Genomic DNA, 17,220 nt, shown 5'->3' with positions numbered 1-17,220 from the left:
ATCGTCGTCCACACCCTGCGACATCACCATCGCACTGCAGTATTACATACCCAATTTACTGACCCTCCGCGAGTGATTCTCACCACGACCATCCCATCCCATCCCATCCATCCTCCCTCCTCCACAGCAGCAGCAGCGGCTTCCTGAAATAGCGGTGTTGTGTCAGTGCATTGCTGCACCTCCTTACCGCTTCCACCAAACGCATCTACCTGTTTGCAAAGTTCAGACCCAGATCCAGTCAGCGCTCTCGCGATTCAGTGGACCGCACCAGAAATCCTGCGCTGGAATCCTGGACCTCCCCAGCTCCCTGTATCACTACCACGCCATCCTGCATTCACATTCCGAAGCACCTCCCTGTCGCCCAATAGCAGCCACCTGCAGCCATATTCCCCCGTCGCTTCGAGAGATCAACGTGCAGGAACACAGCAATTCGACCCTTTCTCTAACCCTTCTGTCGCAAACATAATCGCATCCCCGGGCCACACACGATCTATCGAGAATTCTCCTGTCGCGATCTCATCAACACTCATCCTTTCCTCCCATACTGCGAACCGCGCAAATGTCTTCCTCGACGATGCCCTACAATACTCGACGAAAGTCGCTCTCGTTGCCATCACTAGGCATCCATCTTCCCGTCACTCATGCTTCAAGAGCGGCCGCTCGACTCTCACCGCCTTCTGCCGGCCCAAATTCTGAGAACCCTCCTACGAAAAAAATAAAACGGTCGCATGGCGAGTCGCCGTCGATGTCGCCGCCGCCAAAACCAGCGCCGGTGAAGTACGAACATACCCCACCACCGTCGCCGGAAGCTGAGAGCGATGATCTGGAGGAAGATGCGAAGCCCAGGGAGATTGATTTAGAGGGAATTAACGACGATATCGTGGAAGCAGTTATAATACAGCTTCAAAAGACCGGGAACAGGCCACATCTGGTGAAGGAACTGGCTGCGATTTTGTCGCAAAGTGTGAAGATAGTCGAGCAGTAAGTAACTCACTCAGATCTTTGCTTCACTACTAACACTGAATAGATCTGCGAACCCCGCTGCGATCATTTCCTCCCGACTCTCTACATACTTAAAGCGACAATGGACAGCTCTGGCGCCTTGCCCAGTCGCAAAGGAATTAGAGACAGTACACCCTCGCAGAACCTATTTCTACTTGACGACATACGCACATCAACCTATTCCCGACCCTTCGACCTCCCACTTCGTATCAAGAGCTATTATTTCCCCCTCCATCTCGAGCGCGGCTTCAAGATCCGACGAAGCTGACGCAGAACGAAGAAGAGAGCTCTCACCATCTCCAGAGGTCGACCTCTCGTCACCCGAGTTCGACGACGAAGATATGGCGACCCCACCAACACCTACCGGATCGTTCTCCGGACGAAAAGGTCCGCTCCCGCGTAATCATCGAGCGTCATCACCACCACTTGAGAAAGACGAGAAGGAGTTTACACAAACGGCGAGAGGCATGCAGAAGCGAAAGTTGAGTGGGGACGTGGAAATGGGTGGCGTCCCATCCGAGATGGCCGATCATCCTACGAAAAATTTGGATAATGACTTGTTTGGCGAGGGACGAAATTTGAATGTCGCCAATGCAACAGTCTTTATCAGCAGCCCAGCGATGAAGCCGAGCCTGTCACTAAGCACGATGAAGCGACCCTTTGACGATTCGACGGACATGTGGGGTCGAATCGATGGTGCCATGGAATGGGACATGCGAAGTCCCGAACACGTCGAGCTAGAAGAACTCGATGGGATGTTTGATGATTTGTGATCGAGCGCAGATATGATTATTACGACTCTACTTCGCTGTATTTGCTTCTACATCTCGACTCCTTTTATTGCGCGCGCAACTATCCATCTATTTTACATCTTCGTCTTGCTGTCTTTTTATCTATCGTATGGAAGAGGGAGAGTTTCATGTAAGATCTAGATGGGGACAGACAGATAAAAGGAAGATTTCCAAAAAGTCAGCAGCAAGTTTCATCAAGAAGAAGGAAGAGCAAAAGTAGATGAGATGGATTTGCGATACCTGGGCGGGTTGATTTATTTTTGGCAAGTCGGTTTGACTTGCATTGTTAGGCGTTCAGGAGCGTGTCTTTGTGCTGTTGTTGCATTTGCCTTTTATTTATAGCTTGATTGAGATCTCTACTTGTACATGTATACACGAGGGCAGCGCTTGCTGTGTAGCGCTGCTGAATAAGAGGCGCAGTGCAGCATACAGACGGACAGACAGACAGAAACACGAAAATTTAAAATCTCCACCTAGATTACTATCCTCCTTTTCTTCCCTTGAATCCTGTTTCTTGATTGCCATGTCCTCTTTCCTGTTTTTCTTGAGGGGCGGAAGGGAATTTTCGGCAAGCATCGGGAGCTTTAGGGTAAGACATTTACTTACTTGGGCTTATGTCTCGGTCGCGTGTGTGTGCGTGAGACAGTTTAGCTGGAAGTGAGATGGCTCATCCCTTCCTCCCTCCCTCCCTTGCTTCCGGTATGTGTTCATTTATCCCTTTTTTGATTCAGTACTATGTCGTTTGTTTTGCTCCGGATGTTCCGCTGGTGCCTGCCGGCCGAGGTTGGTGGGAGGGAGATGGTGGGTATCTAGGTCCGATGTACGATGTGCGGTTTGCGGGATGCGATGAGGAGGTGGTTAGTGAAATGATGTTCTTGGAAGGGCGGGGGCTATGGTTGATAAGTAGAGAATGACGTGAAGTGGGTTGGTGGAAGGAGAGGGGAGAGGGGAAGGGGAGGGGAGAGGGAAGGAGAGGACGAGGCACGTGACTTGAAGAATTAGAAGGGGAAGGGGTATATAAATCGGAGGAAGAATCATCTTCGGAAGGAGGGATTGTTGGGGGTAAGTTGGTCTTTGAGGGGTATGTTGGGGGAGAGGGGATGGAGTTTGGGTGGTGGTATATAAGTAAGGAAGTTTTGGGTTGGAGGGATGAGGGGATGAGGGATCACTTGGGTTGGGATGTTTGTTTTGAGGTTAGGAGTTGTGTTGTTATTGTTTGTTGTGCTGTTGTTTAAATTATGGGTTTCGTCGTCGTTTCAAGTTTCTTGTTGTCAATTTTCCGAATTCACTAGCAATATCTTTTCTTTTGTTGCTAAGTAGATGGACAAGGAATTCATCACTAGATCATCTTTTATACTTTAGCACCTCTGAAGCGCTGCAGAAAAAGACCTATGGGCCGGGTGTATTTTGCTGCCCGGCTCCTTCCAATGTGACGATTCCAAACAACGGTTGTTGTTTTTTCTTGTTCCTGGAAGAGGAGGGTTTGTCTATTTATACCCCTCGATACTAGCTCGCACACACATCGAAGATAAAATGGTGAATATGCGATTCTTTTCGAAAAATAGTATTATAATTCTCTGGGTGTATTCGAGTGCTCCAAATACGGAATAGTTACAGGGCGCGTGATTCACTTGTCTAATTCGAATTTTTTAGGAACTATATATACGACCGTCCCTGACAGAAAACCTTTCTTTTTTTTTTTCAACTAAAGAGAAGCTACAAGCAAAGAAAGATTTCAGGGAGCCGGTGACCAAGATTGAGCCGGAGCCAACAGCAAGATTAGCGGTAACTTTCTGTACACCGAAATTTGAGCCTGCTGGGTTGCGGCTTTGAGTGTACTGAAAATCGTGGTTGCTGGTCCCGGCTTTTCTGATTTTACACACCGGATGCCGTGGGTTTGTGTTCGATTTTTGTTAACTAAAAGTGGGGGATTTGGTGTTGAAACTCTTAGTCACTGAAAGTCGGGTTTTAGGGGAGCGACTTTTACTCATAAAAGTCGTGGGTTTCTGTTCTGACTTTTTATCTATTGAATGTTGTAGTTCTTGGGGAGTGGCTTTGTTTACTGAAAGTCAGGTTGTTTGGATGGTGGGTTGTGAGGAGTATAAGTGAGTGCTCTTGGTGAATTATTTTATAGAGCTTATGATGCCTTACATTAGATGCCATCTATTCACTTTTGTTTCTTCGGGCAGAAACTAGCTCTCGGTGAATCTGACACAGCCCTGCTATGGAGACATTCGATTCTGCCTATTCATCTTTCGATGTCGAGGTATGGGCTAGCATCGTGGGGTATAAATAGACAGTCATCTCTCTGGGGGGATGCTTGGTAGTACAAGAAAAGAATGGTTCAGCCAACGAGGGGTTGTTGTGGAGCCGGGTCTGCTTTAGGGGAATAAATTTCTGGGTCCATATTTGCATGTGGCGGTGAGTTTGGATTTTGTTTGTTGTTAAGTTTTGTCTGTTGTTGTCAAGATTTTGGCCATTGTCAATTGTACCTTTGTTTCCGAATCTAAATTTGAGATTTGATTCTAAATAGAGCACACAAGGGACGCGTTAAAAGCTTAGAAATAAAGTGCAAACTCGGAATAGTGGGGATTTCAAATAATTAGTCTCCGGTGTATATAGGAACCAGATGATAACTTTCATGTAGCAAGGATTGGAAAAGGGAGCAATAAGAAAAGAGTCAGACAAGTTATTTGTGGACAGAAAGGGAAGAAACTTCCCAGGCAGCGTGGGGAAACCCTGGCTGATGCCATCGTAGTCTGGTGTGAGATCCATGGGATCTGAAGACCGAACCAGGAGCAATGGGGAGTTTTTGTAGACTTGTAGATAGGCTTGCTTGTGTATTTGACAGCCTCATTTGAGAAACGGAGTCACACGCAGCAAGTCTACATCTATTCACTCGATTCTGGTGAGTGGTTGCACCTAAGTGAATTCCTCCCAGACTGCTTTCTGGTCCGACATATCTCACACTGAACTATAAAAAGGACCCGCGGCAACTTCTTACTTCTCTATCTACTTTCTAAAGCAACTTCAAAGGGCGACAAGGTCCAGATCACGCTACCTGGCGAACACTAAACAGTCTCGAACCGGACCATGACACGGAAATCCTGCATCTAGATTTTTGCTCTTTTTTGTTCGAGTGACTTTTACTAATATCTAAGGTTATTTGATGGAAAGTGAACTCTATGCTGAGCTTGACAGCGAGCTTTGAGTTGACAACGCTCAAGTCATGCTCTGTGTTAGTTGCGAATCAAGAAAAAGTGCTAATAAATTCTTCTTCTTACGAAAGTTTGCTTGACTGAGGGTTTAGAAGTAACCTGGCAGTAGCCCAGAGAGTCTTCCTCTTACCAGCGAGTAGAAGGCTCCTAGATGACCATCGGCATAGTACAAAACCAAAACGTCCAAGTCCCCCTGACTTTATATATATTACAAAAAAAAAGGCGGTGAGGAGTAGACAGGCTCCTTTGCTTGCAAAACACTTCTCCATCGTTACTCTAAGTTCACCCGTTTCTTTCTCAGCCCTCGCAATTCACCCCACGCAACTCATCTCCTCCCCAAAAAACAATTATAAAAACTCCAAACCTTTTACGTCAAAACATCAACAGATCGCAGAAGCAACTTCGAATAGTATGAACGTGGATTTTGGAATCCGCACCAATAACATCCATCCGCAGAAACCTCACCCATCCGCAACGCCCTCACCTGTTCGCAACGCTTTTGCGCGGTGACCGTCATTATTGTCGTTGGTCGTGGCAAGATTGTTGACAGTAAAAAAAACTATTGACAATGAAACACAAGAAAACTATCTGCAAGTTCTTTCGAAACATTATTAAAAGATGACTACTGCGTCTAGGAAGCCCATGTGATGTTTTACATCCACTTCTGACTCAGTAACCCAGGGTTGAGTAAAAGATGGAAAAGGAAAAGAAAAGACGGCAAGGCGGTGAGAGCTATATATACCCCAATTCCTGACCTTCCACAATTCGTCTTACACCTGACGACTCACGCCTCATACCTCCAGCAATCTACCTCTCCTGCCAAGAAACAAGTATATAAACCTCCGATCCTCCGACCCTCCACATGGAGGACTAACTTCGGCTATCACGGTGATTTTATGATGGATGGATCTGGCTGCAGTGTGATCTGGGAACCCGCCGCAGTGATATTTATCCGCAATACTCTCACCTATCCGCAACGCTTCAGCGCAATGACCGTGATCATTGTCACTGGCTGTGGCGGGGTAGTTTATAGCAGTCTCGGAGATAACAACACTCCCTGTGATAAAGTTAAGGAAGGAGACTTCTTTGTATGAAGAATTTGTGTTAGGCTAAGGGATGTTTCAGCGAGCACTTTGTCGTTGTCAGGCTTTATCTATTGTTGTCAACATCTTTTTTCCTACACAACATTTCAACAAAAAGCCACACTGCAATGCAACAAGACATATACCTCCGAAAAATCCCCAAGTCACAATAGAACATGACGTGTCCCACCTGGCTCACTTCTTGAAGAGATGAGGGTAATGGTTCCAGCATTCGACGATGAAAGAAGTGGCGAGAACGAAGAGGTATTTATAGCTAAGAGATGGGTGTGGAAGTTGTAAGTGGTGTTGGAGTGGGATTGGGGTGAATGAAAGAGAAAGAGAACAATGCTGATAGAGAACGAAGAGAGGAAACAAAGAGCGAATGTCAAGATCTTCCACATGCAAAAGTGCAAGTGAATCGGGCAGGCTTTCATACTTTCTCTCAGAAACTCTCCTTTTATCAAAGTCTGACATTCGGACATTCTTTACCAGGCTGTTGGGCGGCTCAGAGAAGCAGGAACACGGTGCCATTTGTGAGAACTTATTATAAGTCTCACATTTAAAATTGTATGTATAGGAAATCTTCGGACGAAAGCGCCATCCTCTGATCCTACTTAAAAACGCCCGATTATCAGACATTGGAAAAAAGGTAGATATGATATTCTCAGCCAGAAACTGATATCGCTTTTGGAACAAAATGTGCCAACGAGTCACAGAGATCACAAGCGGCTAGGTCTTTTCTGATATGAAGGACTGATCGATGTGAAACATTCTCAGAATTTCAATGTCGGATCACTTTTTTAAGACTTAGCCAAAATCATGTCTGTAAATGTGATCAACTTGTCAGGAATTGTGGAAGCGACTCCGATAAAAGGGGAAGCGACATGGCACGTGGAAAGATGCAAATTCTGTTTCTCAATCATTCACAAGCAGCTCCATGATACCTAATCACTCACAATTTTCAATGCCTGATTATCTATTTTAGTAAGCATCAGAGAAGATAGTTGTGTTGATATCCACGGATTCGCTGATAGGGTCACGTGAAGTACATGTTCCAAATGGCATCATAAATGCATCCGGAAACCCGAGGAGTCGTGATTGAACTACATTGATCTATTCTTTTAACTCGCCCGACAAGTGTCTATGACATAATTTGTGCACCTTCTATTAGAGCACACGAACCCCGCGCGTTGTTGGCGTAACCATTACCCCACCTTGAACTCCGGCCTATACCCGAAGCTACTATTTTTCAACCTCAAGGTTCTCCATTTCCACAAACAATTCCATTTCAATATCCACAATATCTGAGATACTTCAGAATGTCTAGCAAGCTGCCTTTTGAAGTGAGTCTCTGCCAAAGATATTCGTATGCGGTGGAGAAGGAGCTAACTGAAGTAGATCAAAAACCCAGACTTGTTCAAGGACAAGTCGTATGTCAACGGAGAATGGGTTGAAGCCAAATCTGGAAAGAGATTTGACATCGTTGGTATGTTTACCGATCCTCATTACGAACAACGATCTGACCATTTTAATCTAGATCCCGGAAATGGAAAAGGTACCAAAAAAGGCCCCTGCTTATGGTTTCCATCAACTCACAATACTAATTCGTCGAAAAGTCTGGGCCACAGCACCAGATAATAACGCCGACGACGTTGATGCTGCCGTCAACGCAGCTCATACAGCCTTCCAAAGCTACAAGAAAGTCAACCCTCGTACCAGAGCTCAATGGCTACTGAAGTGGGATGCTCTCATCCGTGAGAACAGAGACGATATCGCCCACATCGTCACGTACGAGACCGGAAAGCCACTCGCCGAGTCCCAAGGCGAGCTTGATTATGCTTTGGGCTTCACGTGGTGGTTCGCTGGCGAAGCCGAGAGAATCACTGGCACTATCCAGACTCCGGCTGCTCCTGGAAGGAGAGTTTTCACTGTGAAGCAACCGATTGGAGTAGCTGCTGCTTTGGTCCCCTGGAATTTCCCCATTGCGTGAGTTCATGTTAGGGTTATTTTCATCAAAGAAGGACTAACGGCTCAGGATGATTCTGAGAAAAGCTGGAGCAGCACTGGCAGCTGGGTGCACGATGATCGTGAAACCTTCACCTGAAACCCCACTCTCGGTGCTGGCGTTGGCAAATCTTGCTACCCAAGCTGGGTTCCCGAAAGGAGTTTTTAGTGTCCTGACGACTAGTCTGGAAAATACCCCACCCTTGAGTGAAGCCCTTTGCCGACATCCACTTGTCAAGAAAGTTACTTTCACGGGTTCCGTAAGTCAGAAACTTCGAGCTGGTTTTGGGCGTGGCGGAACTAACGTGGGAGTAGACCAGGGTTGGAAAATTGGTTGCGAAATTGTGCTCAGATGGTTTGAAGAAGGTGACTCTTGAGCTTGGCGGAAATTGCCCATTCTTGATCTTTGATGATGCAGATCTTGAACAAGCTGCCAATCGTGAGAAATCAGAAGAACCGTGGAAGATTCAGACTGACATTCCCCAGAACTTATGCTCCTGAAGTGGCGACATGCCGGCCAAGCATGCATCACTGCCAATCGTGTTTATGTCCAGAGCGGCGTGTACGACAAGTTCGCAGCCCTCTTCAAGGAGAAAACTTCCAAGTTGATTGTTGGCCATGGTGCTGAAAAAGGGACAACGATGGGACCAGTCACTACACCACGAAGTCTCGATAAAGCCAGCAACCAAGTTGAAGATGCAAAGAAACATGGAGGCCAAGTTGTCTTGGGTGGTGGTAAGGTCAGTGGTAAGGGAGGATACTTCTTCGAACCAACTATCATTCTTGGTGCAAAGAAGGAGATGTTGATCACTGAGGAAGAGACATTCGCACCCGTCCTTGCTTTGTACTCCTTTGATACTGAGGAAGAGGCTGTTGAGGCTGCGAACAACACCAGTGTAAGTTTTATCTTTTCCAAATGTGCCAGGAGTTTACTTCAATAGATGGGTCTCGCTTCATACTTCTTCACCAAGAATGTTGACCGTGTCTGGAGACTTCTCGAGAACCTCGAGGCTGGAATGATAGGAATGAATACAGGTATATCCACCTGAAAAAATTTGAATGAGAAATGTACTGACATCTTCTCAGGCAACTCATCAGCTGCCGAATCGCCATTTGGAGGAATCAAGGAGTCAGGTTATGGAAAAGAATCAGGGAAGGATGTTGCGATCAATGAGTACTTGATCACGAAGACTGGTACCTTGACTCTGGATGGTCACTTCTAAGGCAACGACTTTTCAGCAACTCACTTTCTATACGATTACGATTTTCAAATGCTTCTCAGAGTAGCTCTATGCATGGGCTTATAGCGAATGAATTCAAGCATCGAAATGCGTGAAGATAGTCACGTGAGTACTCAACGATTGACTGCCCAGGTGAGGTCAACCGTGTCAACATGCCTCGGCATCTTATATTCAGCAACTGGCAATCGTCAATTCCCATGGGCTTGGAAGGCTAGTAACAAGCGAGCCAGCGGTTAACATTTTAATATTCCTCCGCCTTACGACGCTTTGCATCCTGGAGAGGTGATTGGGTCGCATTCCAACCGTTTGGAGTCCCGCCCCACACCCCAAGGTTCCACTTTTTAAAGCAGGCCAAAGCCTCGGCATGAACCAACATCAAACATACTTATAGCACTAGCTATACTTGGAGAAGGGAAGCTCTGCCGTCGACATAACTTGTTTAGTCGGTTATCTATTGCTTCTTCTTGGACTTCTTCTCGCTCTCAACCACTTCAGATCTAAGCAATATGTCTCAACCCAAATCAAATCTCCTGAGCACGCGTACATTGACTGCGCCGCTCAAGATTCTCTTCAGCGCCAAAGGAGCAGCTCCTCTACTTCTCGCCCTCCTGTATTACCCAGATAAAGTTCGAAGTATACTTCCCGAGCGACTACATCCATGGATAAACTCTCCTGTCGTCATTCGGGCTTTGTCGGTCCTGTTGGGCCTCAGCGTCCTCCGAGGCATCAACAACAAAGTCTCCCAATGGGCTGTGAACAATTGGAAGCCCGACGCTAAGTTCATCAAGAGTCAGGAGATCGTCCTGATAACCGGAGGCTCGAGTGGGATTGGTGAGATTATGTCAAATCAGTTCGCAAAGTTGGGTGTCAAGGTTGTGATTCTGGACCTCAATCCACCCAAGACGGCTGTTGGTGAGTATATTGACTTTCCCGCTTTGACAGGGCCATTTGTGTGCTAAGATGTCCAAGCTGCCAATGTCGCATTCTACCAATGCGATGTTACCTCGCCCGAAAATATTGCCGCCGTGGCCGAGGAGATCCGAAAAGATCATGGCGACCCAACTGTCCTGATCAACAATGCTGGTATAGGACTCTGCCGCACCATTTTAGGTGCAAAGGAACAGCACATTAGGAAGACCTTCGAAGTCAACACAATTTCGCATTTTTGGATGGTGAGGGAGTTCTTACCTGCGATGATCAAGAAGGATCACGGCCATGTGGTCACGATTGCAAGCATGGCAAGCTATGTTGTTCATGCCCAGAATGTGGACTATTCTTGCACCAAGGCTAGTGCTCAAGCTTTCCACGAAGGCCTCGGTGCGGAGTTGAGGTCAAGATATAATGCACCGAATGTGCGGACAACGTAAGTAAACCCCGAAACTCAAGCTTGCATGTGCTCACAATATCAATGCAGGGTTGTCAATCCGATTTGGATTCGGACACCAATGATCGCCCCGTTGATAGCAAAGCCTGGCTTCAATGACCCTGTCCTTGAACCAGAAGATGTTGCCGCAACCATTGTAAATCAAGTCGTCTCTGGACGCGGAGGGCAGCTGATACTGCCCAAGGAAGTGAAATTTCTATCCACTCTTCGAGCCTGGCCTTATTGGATGCAGACCAGGCTCAGCAATCGAATGGCGCATGTGCTTGACTTTTCCGATGAGGAAGCAGAGGCGGCATATAGGGGATAGGCTTTCTGTTTTGGGCGCTGGGTGTTTCCCGTACCATCAGGGTGGAATAGTTTTGAATTCTCGGGATACTTGCTTGAAAAAAATCTTTTCCTTCCAATGATAACAAGCAGATTCGAAAGGCTGACAGTTTCAGCATATATTGGGGTGACTTCCATGGTCCACCCGAGCCGACGTGAGACCCAAGCTCCATGTGAGACCCTGGTGATCCATGCTCCACTTGAGCCCAGACAAGATCTTCGGAGCATGCGGGACGACAACCTGCAGCTGTATCAATTCCCCAATTCTTTTGTTGGCAAGAACAAACAAACAACTTGCATCGATCTGTAAATTTGCAAAAGGACCAACCGATCTTGTGGTATTATGATAGATGCGACCTACCAATTTTGTAATGTGTCAATTGCTGATCTTGATCACCATGTCTCATGTCTCAGATCTCAACTCAAGCGCCGAGAGCGCCTGAACCTGCCGGAACGACGAATTGGTCCCGAACGTTGTTTCTCGTCACGATGATCATGCAGCTCTTTGCACGTGCCCTGGCGTCTCACCAAATGTGCCGATACGGCTTTCCGGTTGGACCAATAGATGACCTGTTGTAAACTCTCCGGGACAGCCCAATATGTCATTCCATCCGTGCTCTCCGCCAAGCTCTCTTCTAGTGAGGAGACGAACGAGGATCAGTTATCAGCCTCATAATCGTTGTTACGTACTTTGCGCGTTTGCCGCAAATATATCATTTCAAGACTTCTGGACCGCGGATTCCAGCGATGCTCCATGAACCATCAGCTCTAGTGAGTTGATGCCGTGAGACGCTATCGACAAGACTCGTGCTACTAAACAAGCGTCCTTCCTAGAAATGCCGTCTCATTGGGTATTGAGAGGAGGATTCCCGACTTTTGCCTCCAGCTGAGCTTCCCGTCTGCTAGTCTCGATGGTACGAACTGCTGCGAGATCGAACCGCGAATACCCTTATGCAGGAACCTTCTCGTCTGCTGCGATTGAGACGCCTAGATCATTCGATGTCTAAAATTCCGAGAAACATCCTTGGATATGTAGTTCATTCTCCTCATCCGGCATTATGGCGCCCTCTTTTGTGCTGACATCGTCGTTTCGTTCCAAGTGGGCCTCCACTCGGAATGCTCCCTTTGCATCTTGGAGCTTGGGTAGAAGCCTATTTCAACGGCAATGTGATATGTTTAGTGGGGTAAGACCCCATGAATGAGATGCTCTCCGAGACCGCACGGCATGGAAAGTTTCAAGACATAAGTCGCTTGTTCCTGTGCAAGTGGGAAAAGTGACGATACTTCTTCTTGTGTTCCCACTTGATCTGCAAGATGAAAGTCTTTTTTTGAACCACCAGCATGAGATGGGTATCCTGTCGGAAGCTCTTTCCTTTCTAAAGTTTGTGGTTATTATGGTCTTATAAGATAGCAGTGGATTCACCTTTGAGGCTTACAGTACTCAATCACAACCCGTTCTGAGTTCATCCAACTTCCTTCGCCAGTTCGGACCTTGAGTTGTCACTTTTATTTTCGGTATCTCAGTCGCCATTCAACGTCAATCTTCATTTCAAAACTCAACCTAATCATCCATTACCACTTACCGCCATCATGATATTCCTCGCAATCACCTTCTTTCTCCTCTTCATCCTCTGCATCCTTCTCGCCATCCAACCCTCACTCCTCCAACCTCTCCTCTCATGGCACCCGCTTCCTCACGCAAAATTAACAGACAGCCGTCGCCCCAGCCTCGGCACCACCGAAACAAAGATCACCCAAGACATAGCACCCTACCAATTCCCTCCCCTCCGCCCCAAATCCTCCTCGAGAATGGCAATGGGCCTCAAACGTCTCGACGCCTCCAACTGGCTTACCCTCGACTCCTCTTACCTCCCCGAACACTCCCTCCGGCTCTCCCTCCTCGAATCCCGGCACGCGGACGTCATTCAATGTCTGCCCGGCTCTCAGGCCTCGTGTCATGAAGTCCTGGATCTCGTCACTTCTTTCCTTGCTTCGCGGTTTCCGCAACATTATAGCCTACGTACCACAGCTTCTGAGCCATGTATCGAGAGTCACCTTACAGGAGAAGTTTACCCTATCGGAGAAAAGTGCGAGAATCCTTTAGAGGTAGCAGCAAGGCTTGCTATGGAGGATTTCAACGTCTTGATTAAGAACCAGGAGACAAGAGAGTATCACTTGATGGCCAGCGCAACGCTGTTTCCCGCGGGCTGGAAGCTGCAGGAGAGGATCGGATACTCGATGGCGAGGCTCCACGGCCCTGTTCCAGCATGGAAAGAGAAATTAGGTGGAAGTGTAAATAGGTGAGAATCATCCTAAATCTTCCTGGAAAATGCGTGAACTGACGAAAACAGATATTTCGACCATCTATCCTCCAAGACGGCCATGGAGCGCACGAACCTCTTTATCCAGACCACGACTGAATTATTCCAGAATGCCCCAGAGGATCCTCTTGCGAGAGCCTTGACGGCGAAGGATCTCATGGTTAGGAGGGAACGGCAGACGTTTGTGAGGTTGGAGAAGACGGACGCGGTGCTGTTTACAGTTAGGACGTATATGCAGTCCATGACTGGTCTTGGGAATGAGGAGATCAGGGCTTTGAGGAGTCAGATATTGGGGTGGGAGGAGGAGGTGAGGCTGTATAAGGGGTTTGCTATTTGGGGGGAGGTATTGATGAAGTGGTGCGAGGAGATGGTTGGTGGTGTGCAACGGGAAGCAGAAGTTAAGGACAAGGAATAGGAAATGGGGCTGCAGTGTTTGCGGGTATGGAGTTCAATAAGAACTGGTCAGGGGGCAAAATGGGCGTTGAATCCGGAGTTGCATCGTTTTACAGGGAAGTGATCGGACAAAAGCTTACAGGCATCAAAAGATGAAGTCGAATGGCGTTGGACTTGGGATATAAGCATCAAAATCCTATTTCACTGTGTATTTTGCAAGAAGTGGAACTTCACTGGTACGGAATGTGCTACATACATCGTAGTCCTTTTGTCATCCAAAGTTCGCCGTCTAATGTGATACATTCGTCTAAATGTCACAACCAATTTATGAACACGTGACAGCAAGTTGCATGTTGGCAACAATTGTAGATCCTTTGTTGTGTTGCACATGGGCCTTGCTGAAAACCAGTTAAATTTACGGTTCAGTTGAGACCCGGCTTCCTGAAATTGGGAGTCTGGGTTCAGTGGCAATGACTTCCTTGAGAATGGAACTTGATTGTGTGACTAAGTTGCTATTCAAAACACGCTGGTGGAGACTGAGGGAGTATTTATAGTTGAGAATTACTCTCTCTGTTCACGAAGAAGTAGTGAATCCAAATACTGGCCACTTGGACGAGGTGAATATCTGTGTTATCTCCTCCACCAATAAATCGAGATTAGGATACTGATACAGTACTGTACAGTAGCGGGGTAAACGGTCCAAATTCCGTCCGTGCACCAAATTTGACCCCGCTAAAGTAAGCAAAGCGTTCACGCAAGAGAATGTTCACTTGTGGTATAGACTCATTGCGACCAACTATATCAAGAACAGCTCAACTCTTCTTTGCATGTTGCGGTCCAACATAATCATATACTAGCGTCAGTCTCGTGGATTCGCCTCCTCTCTTCACCACAATATGCCTAGTATGGTACCTCACTCCCTTGATCTTCTCAAACCCAAAAGTCTGATGTGTCACCACACCCAGCTCCGAATTTTCCGTCTTCATATGAATAACCTCCTTTGTCCCCTTCTCAAAACCCTCTCCCAAGTACGCATCAATCTCATCCAGCTCCTTGGGCGTCGCCCAACGCGTTGACACGCGCAGCGTCCCGAAAACCGGAACGGTAATCTCTTCCGCCACGAAATCTAGCACGCGCTCCTCGCCGCTGCTCGGTAAGCCAAACGGTGGCTTGTATTCGGCGAAGAAATGCGTCAGGCCGGTGGCGGGGTCCGGGACTGTCTTTAAGGCTACTTGCATCGAGATAAGGCCCAGGAGTTTACGCACCAGCCAAGGGACGCCTTGGGCTACCAGCATAGGTTCGGAGTCATCGCACAGCTTCCAGTTCTACGGTAGTGATTAGTTGAGGCGTCCAAAGTAAGTGGACGAGCAAAGGGAGGATTACCATGGCCCATTGGTCATTGAGATCCTTGAGTGTGACGTTTGCTGGAGTAGCAGTCATGTTTTCGGGTGATAATTTTTCTGAAACTGGGAGATGTTTTTTCTCTGCTTTCCAGATGGAAAACATCACTGGGAGATTGGGTCTTGTTCATGAGCTTTCGAAAGAAGCCTTCGGAATTAAGTATATTTCCAAAACCCCCGAAGTTCTCAATGCTGTCTAGCTAGAGTAAGATCTATTCGGGTATTGGTTCATACAGCAGGTTCGCGGAGCTGCTTTATTAGGAAAGTTCTCAAAACTCCCGAAATAACAGAATAATCCCGAACTTCTGGACTTAGCTTATCGAACCTATTGGAAATCGAGGATTTGCCAAAAAAGAATAAGTTTAATTCCTACTTAGACTTAGTCATAGCATATAATGCTCAATGAGTGAAAAGAGCTGATTGGGAAAGAGAGTTCATCTCTGTCCATATGCTCCAGACCCGTTGTCAGGTCGAAGATGCCGGTTTTGAACTTTGCATTGGGTTGGGAAACCCCACACAACACGGCAGGTGATCCAGGTCCTTGTACACAGAAGGGCTGACAAGCAGATGACTACGATGTATTTGATTGAATTAGTTAAGAATTAAGATGATTTTGTTCATTTCGTGTCTACGACAGAGCTTACACACTCGAGCCAGATGGCTTCCTGCAGTGTTACTGTAACTTATGTGTACATCGGATATACCATCTTCACACCTGAAATCTCCTTTTGCCGCATGGCTTCAACACCCTCAATCACTTTCGGCAAACCCCCCTTATTCACCTTTATTGGATGCGGCTTTATCTTTTCTTCAGCAAGTAAGGCCGCATACCGTTTCATCCAATCGACGAACCAAGCATGTAACTCTGGATTTTCCTTGCGATAATACCCTCCAGGAAGATCGATTTCAAGTCCAGTCATCTCAAGTCCGAGAACCCAGTCTGCCTTGACAAACTTTCGCATTGTAGCAATTAAATCCTCGGGTAGCAGTTCGAAGCCACAATATTTGCCGCCTCCACGTCCAATGGCGGCATAGCACTGACGGATAGTTCGAGCTTCGGTGATGATATCCAGGGCATACTCCAAGGTGTTATTCGTATATGCACGTATCTCTTCTCCACATGTCGATAAGTGATAATCGAAGGCTTTCTCAGCACCATAGTCTTCGACAAGTTTGAAATTCTTAGGAGAGCAAGTGGTGATGACTCTGTAACCGGACCTAAAGAAGGCAATACTGTAAGCTTCTGTGCCAGTGTTCAAAAAGGAGAACGCAATCACTTGCAGTTTTAACAGCTGAATGGCAAATGTGCCACTAGCAGTAGCACCCCCATAAACAAGAACAAACTTCGGATCCAAAATGGGCGTTTCCGGCGTTCCAGGTAACTGTAAGGAGATCCAGAGTCACATTCCCACACCGGTAGTCACCGCACAACCTACTGAAGCGGCTTCCTCCCAAGAGAGATTTTCTGGTACCAGCCAACAACAATCGGCTTCCTCTACAATATACGAAGTGAACGCCCCAACCCAAGGACGGCGACGGCTAGAGGCCATTTGGGCTCCTGCAACTCTATCTCCGATCTTGAGACCGGACGTGAGAGCTGCAGTCTCACCTAGACGGACGACAGTTCCTGAATAATCTCCGCCGTCAACAGCGCCAGGACAAGGAACTCGGCCTGGCATCTTCCAATCGCAGTGATTCAACGCGACGGCTGCTACTTTTATGAGGATTTGAGTGGGCGAGGGCACTGGTAGTGGTCGAGTTTCTATCTCGAAAGATCCAGGATTCTTGGCTGACTGGACGACGGCTTGTCGCGACGTGGGAAGTGGTGGAAGAGTCTTGATCGCCATATTGATAGTCAGCTGCAAAGTATGGCGCAGCTTGGCAATCCTGGGTTTCAACAACGAGGTTACTTCTTCTCAATCGTATCTGCGTTATATTTTATCGCCTGTTTAAATCATCCGCTCAAGTGAATTTGCGGCTCAGCGGTAATAGATAGGCATTCGGGAGCTCTATCTCGTAGAATGGCTCGGGACTTTTCTCCAAGCCACCCAATGAGGCCA

At 47.2% G+C, this 17,220-nt stretch overlaps 6 protein-coding genes across 6 annotated transcripts; 4 read left to right on the top strand and 2 right to left on the bottom strand.

Annotated features, from left to right (window-relative positions):
* The first annotated feature begins 281 nt into the window (after positions 1 to 281).
* LY89DRAFT_443837 (uncharacterized protein) lies at positions 282 to 2,272 on the top strand. Its single transcript, XM_018207566.1, has 2 exons — positions 282 to 981; positions 1,028 to 2,272. Exons 1-2 carry the CDS (start codon positions 560 to 562, stop codon positions 1,773 to 1,775), a joined length of 1,170 nt encoding a protein of 389 aa, XP_018074807.1. The 5' UTR covers positions 282 to 559; the 3' UTR covers positions 1,776 to 2,272.
* Positions 2,273 to 7,412: 5,140 nt separating this feature from the next.
* On the top strand, positions 7,413 to 9,320 carry LY89DRAFT_695106 (aldehyde dehydrogenase; the record flags this gene model as incomplete). The annotated part of the gene is made up of 9 exons (XM_018216749.1): positions 7,413 to 7,436; positions 7,492 to 7,579; positions 7,631 to 7,648; positions 7,710 to 8,079; positions 8,129 to 8,357; positions 8,413 to 8,536; positions 8,584 to 8,993; positions 9,039 to 9,132; positions 9,184 to 9,320. 9 exons carry the CDS (start codon positions 7,413 to 7,415, stop codon positions 9,318 to 9,320), a joined length of 1,494 nt encoding a protein of 497 aa, XP_018074806.1.
* A 371-nt stretch (positions 9,321 to 9,691) lies between these two features.
* Positions 9,692 to 11,133, top strand: LY89DRAFT_443778 (NAD(P)-binding protein). Its single transcript, XM_018207565.1, has 3 exons — positions 9,692 to 10,250; positions 10,308 to 10,701; positions 10,753 to 11,133. The coding sequence occupies exons 1-3, from the start codon at positions 9,845 to 9,847 to the stop codon at positions 11,027 to 11,029; spliced, it is 1,077 nt and encodes a 358-aa protein (XP_018074805.1). The 5' UTR covers positions 9,692 to 9,844; the 3' UTR covers positions 11,030 to 11,133.
* A 1,434-nt stretch (positions 11,134 to 12,567) lies between these two features.
* Positions 12,568 to 13,904, top strand: LY89DRAFT_771352 (uncharacterized protein). The gene is made up of 2 exons (XM_018221881.1): positions 12,568 to 13,346; positions 13,398 to 13,904. The coding sequence occupies exons 1-2, from the start codon at positions 12,637 to 12,639 to the stop codon at positions 13,780 to 13,782; spliced, it is 1,095 nt and encodes a 364-aa protein (XP_018074804.1). The 5' UTR covers positions 12,568 to 12,636; the 3' UTR covers positions 13,783 to 13,904.
* A 668-nt stretch (positions 13,905 to 14,572) lies between these two features.
* LY89DRAFT_579296 (uncharacterized protein) lies at positions 14,573 to 15,200 on the bottom strand (the record flags this gene model as incomplete). The annotated part of the gene is made up of 2 exons (XM_018208995.1): positions 14,573 to 15,085; positions 15,144 to 15,200. The coding sequence occupies 2 exons, from the start codon at positions 15,198 to 15,200 to the stop codon at positions 14,573 to 14,575; spliced, it is 570 nt and encodes a 189-aa protein (XP_018074803.1).
* Positions 15,201 to 15,843: 643 nt separating this feature from the next.
* On the bottom strand, positions 15,844 to 17,007 carry LY89DRAFT_695105 (GroES-like protein; the record flags this gene model as incomplete). The annotated part of the gene is made up of 3 exons (XM_018216748.1): positions 15,844 to 16,378; positions 16,451 to 16,542; positions 16,573 to 17,007. 3 exons carry the CDS (start codon positions 17,005 to 17,007, stop codon positions 15,844 to 15,846), a joined length of 1,062 nt encoding a protein of 353 aa, XP_018074802.1.
* Between the last annotated feature and the right edge of the window lie 213 nt (positions 17,008 to 17,220).

The sequence above is a fragment of the Mollisia scopiformis genome (genome assembly GCF_001500285.1).
Source record: "Mollisia scopiformis unplaced genomic scaffold LY89scaffold_6, whole genome shotgun sequence".
Classification (NCBI taxonomy): Eukaryota; Fungi; Ascomycota; class Leotiomycetes; order Helotiales; family Mollisiaceae; genus Mollisia; species Mollisia scopiformis.
The sequence above is the reverse complement of the archived record's forward strand: the minus strand, read 5'-3'. Positions and strand labels throughout refer to the sequence as shown.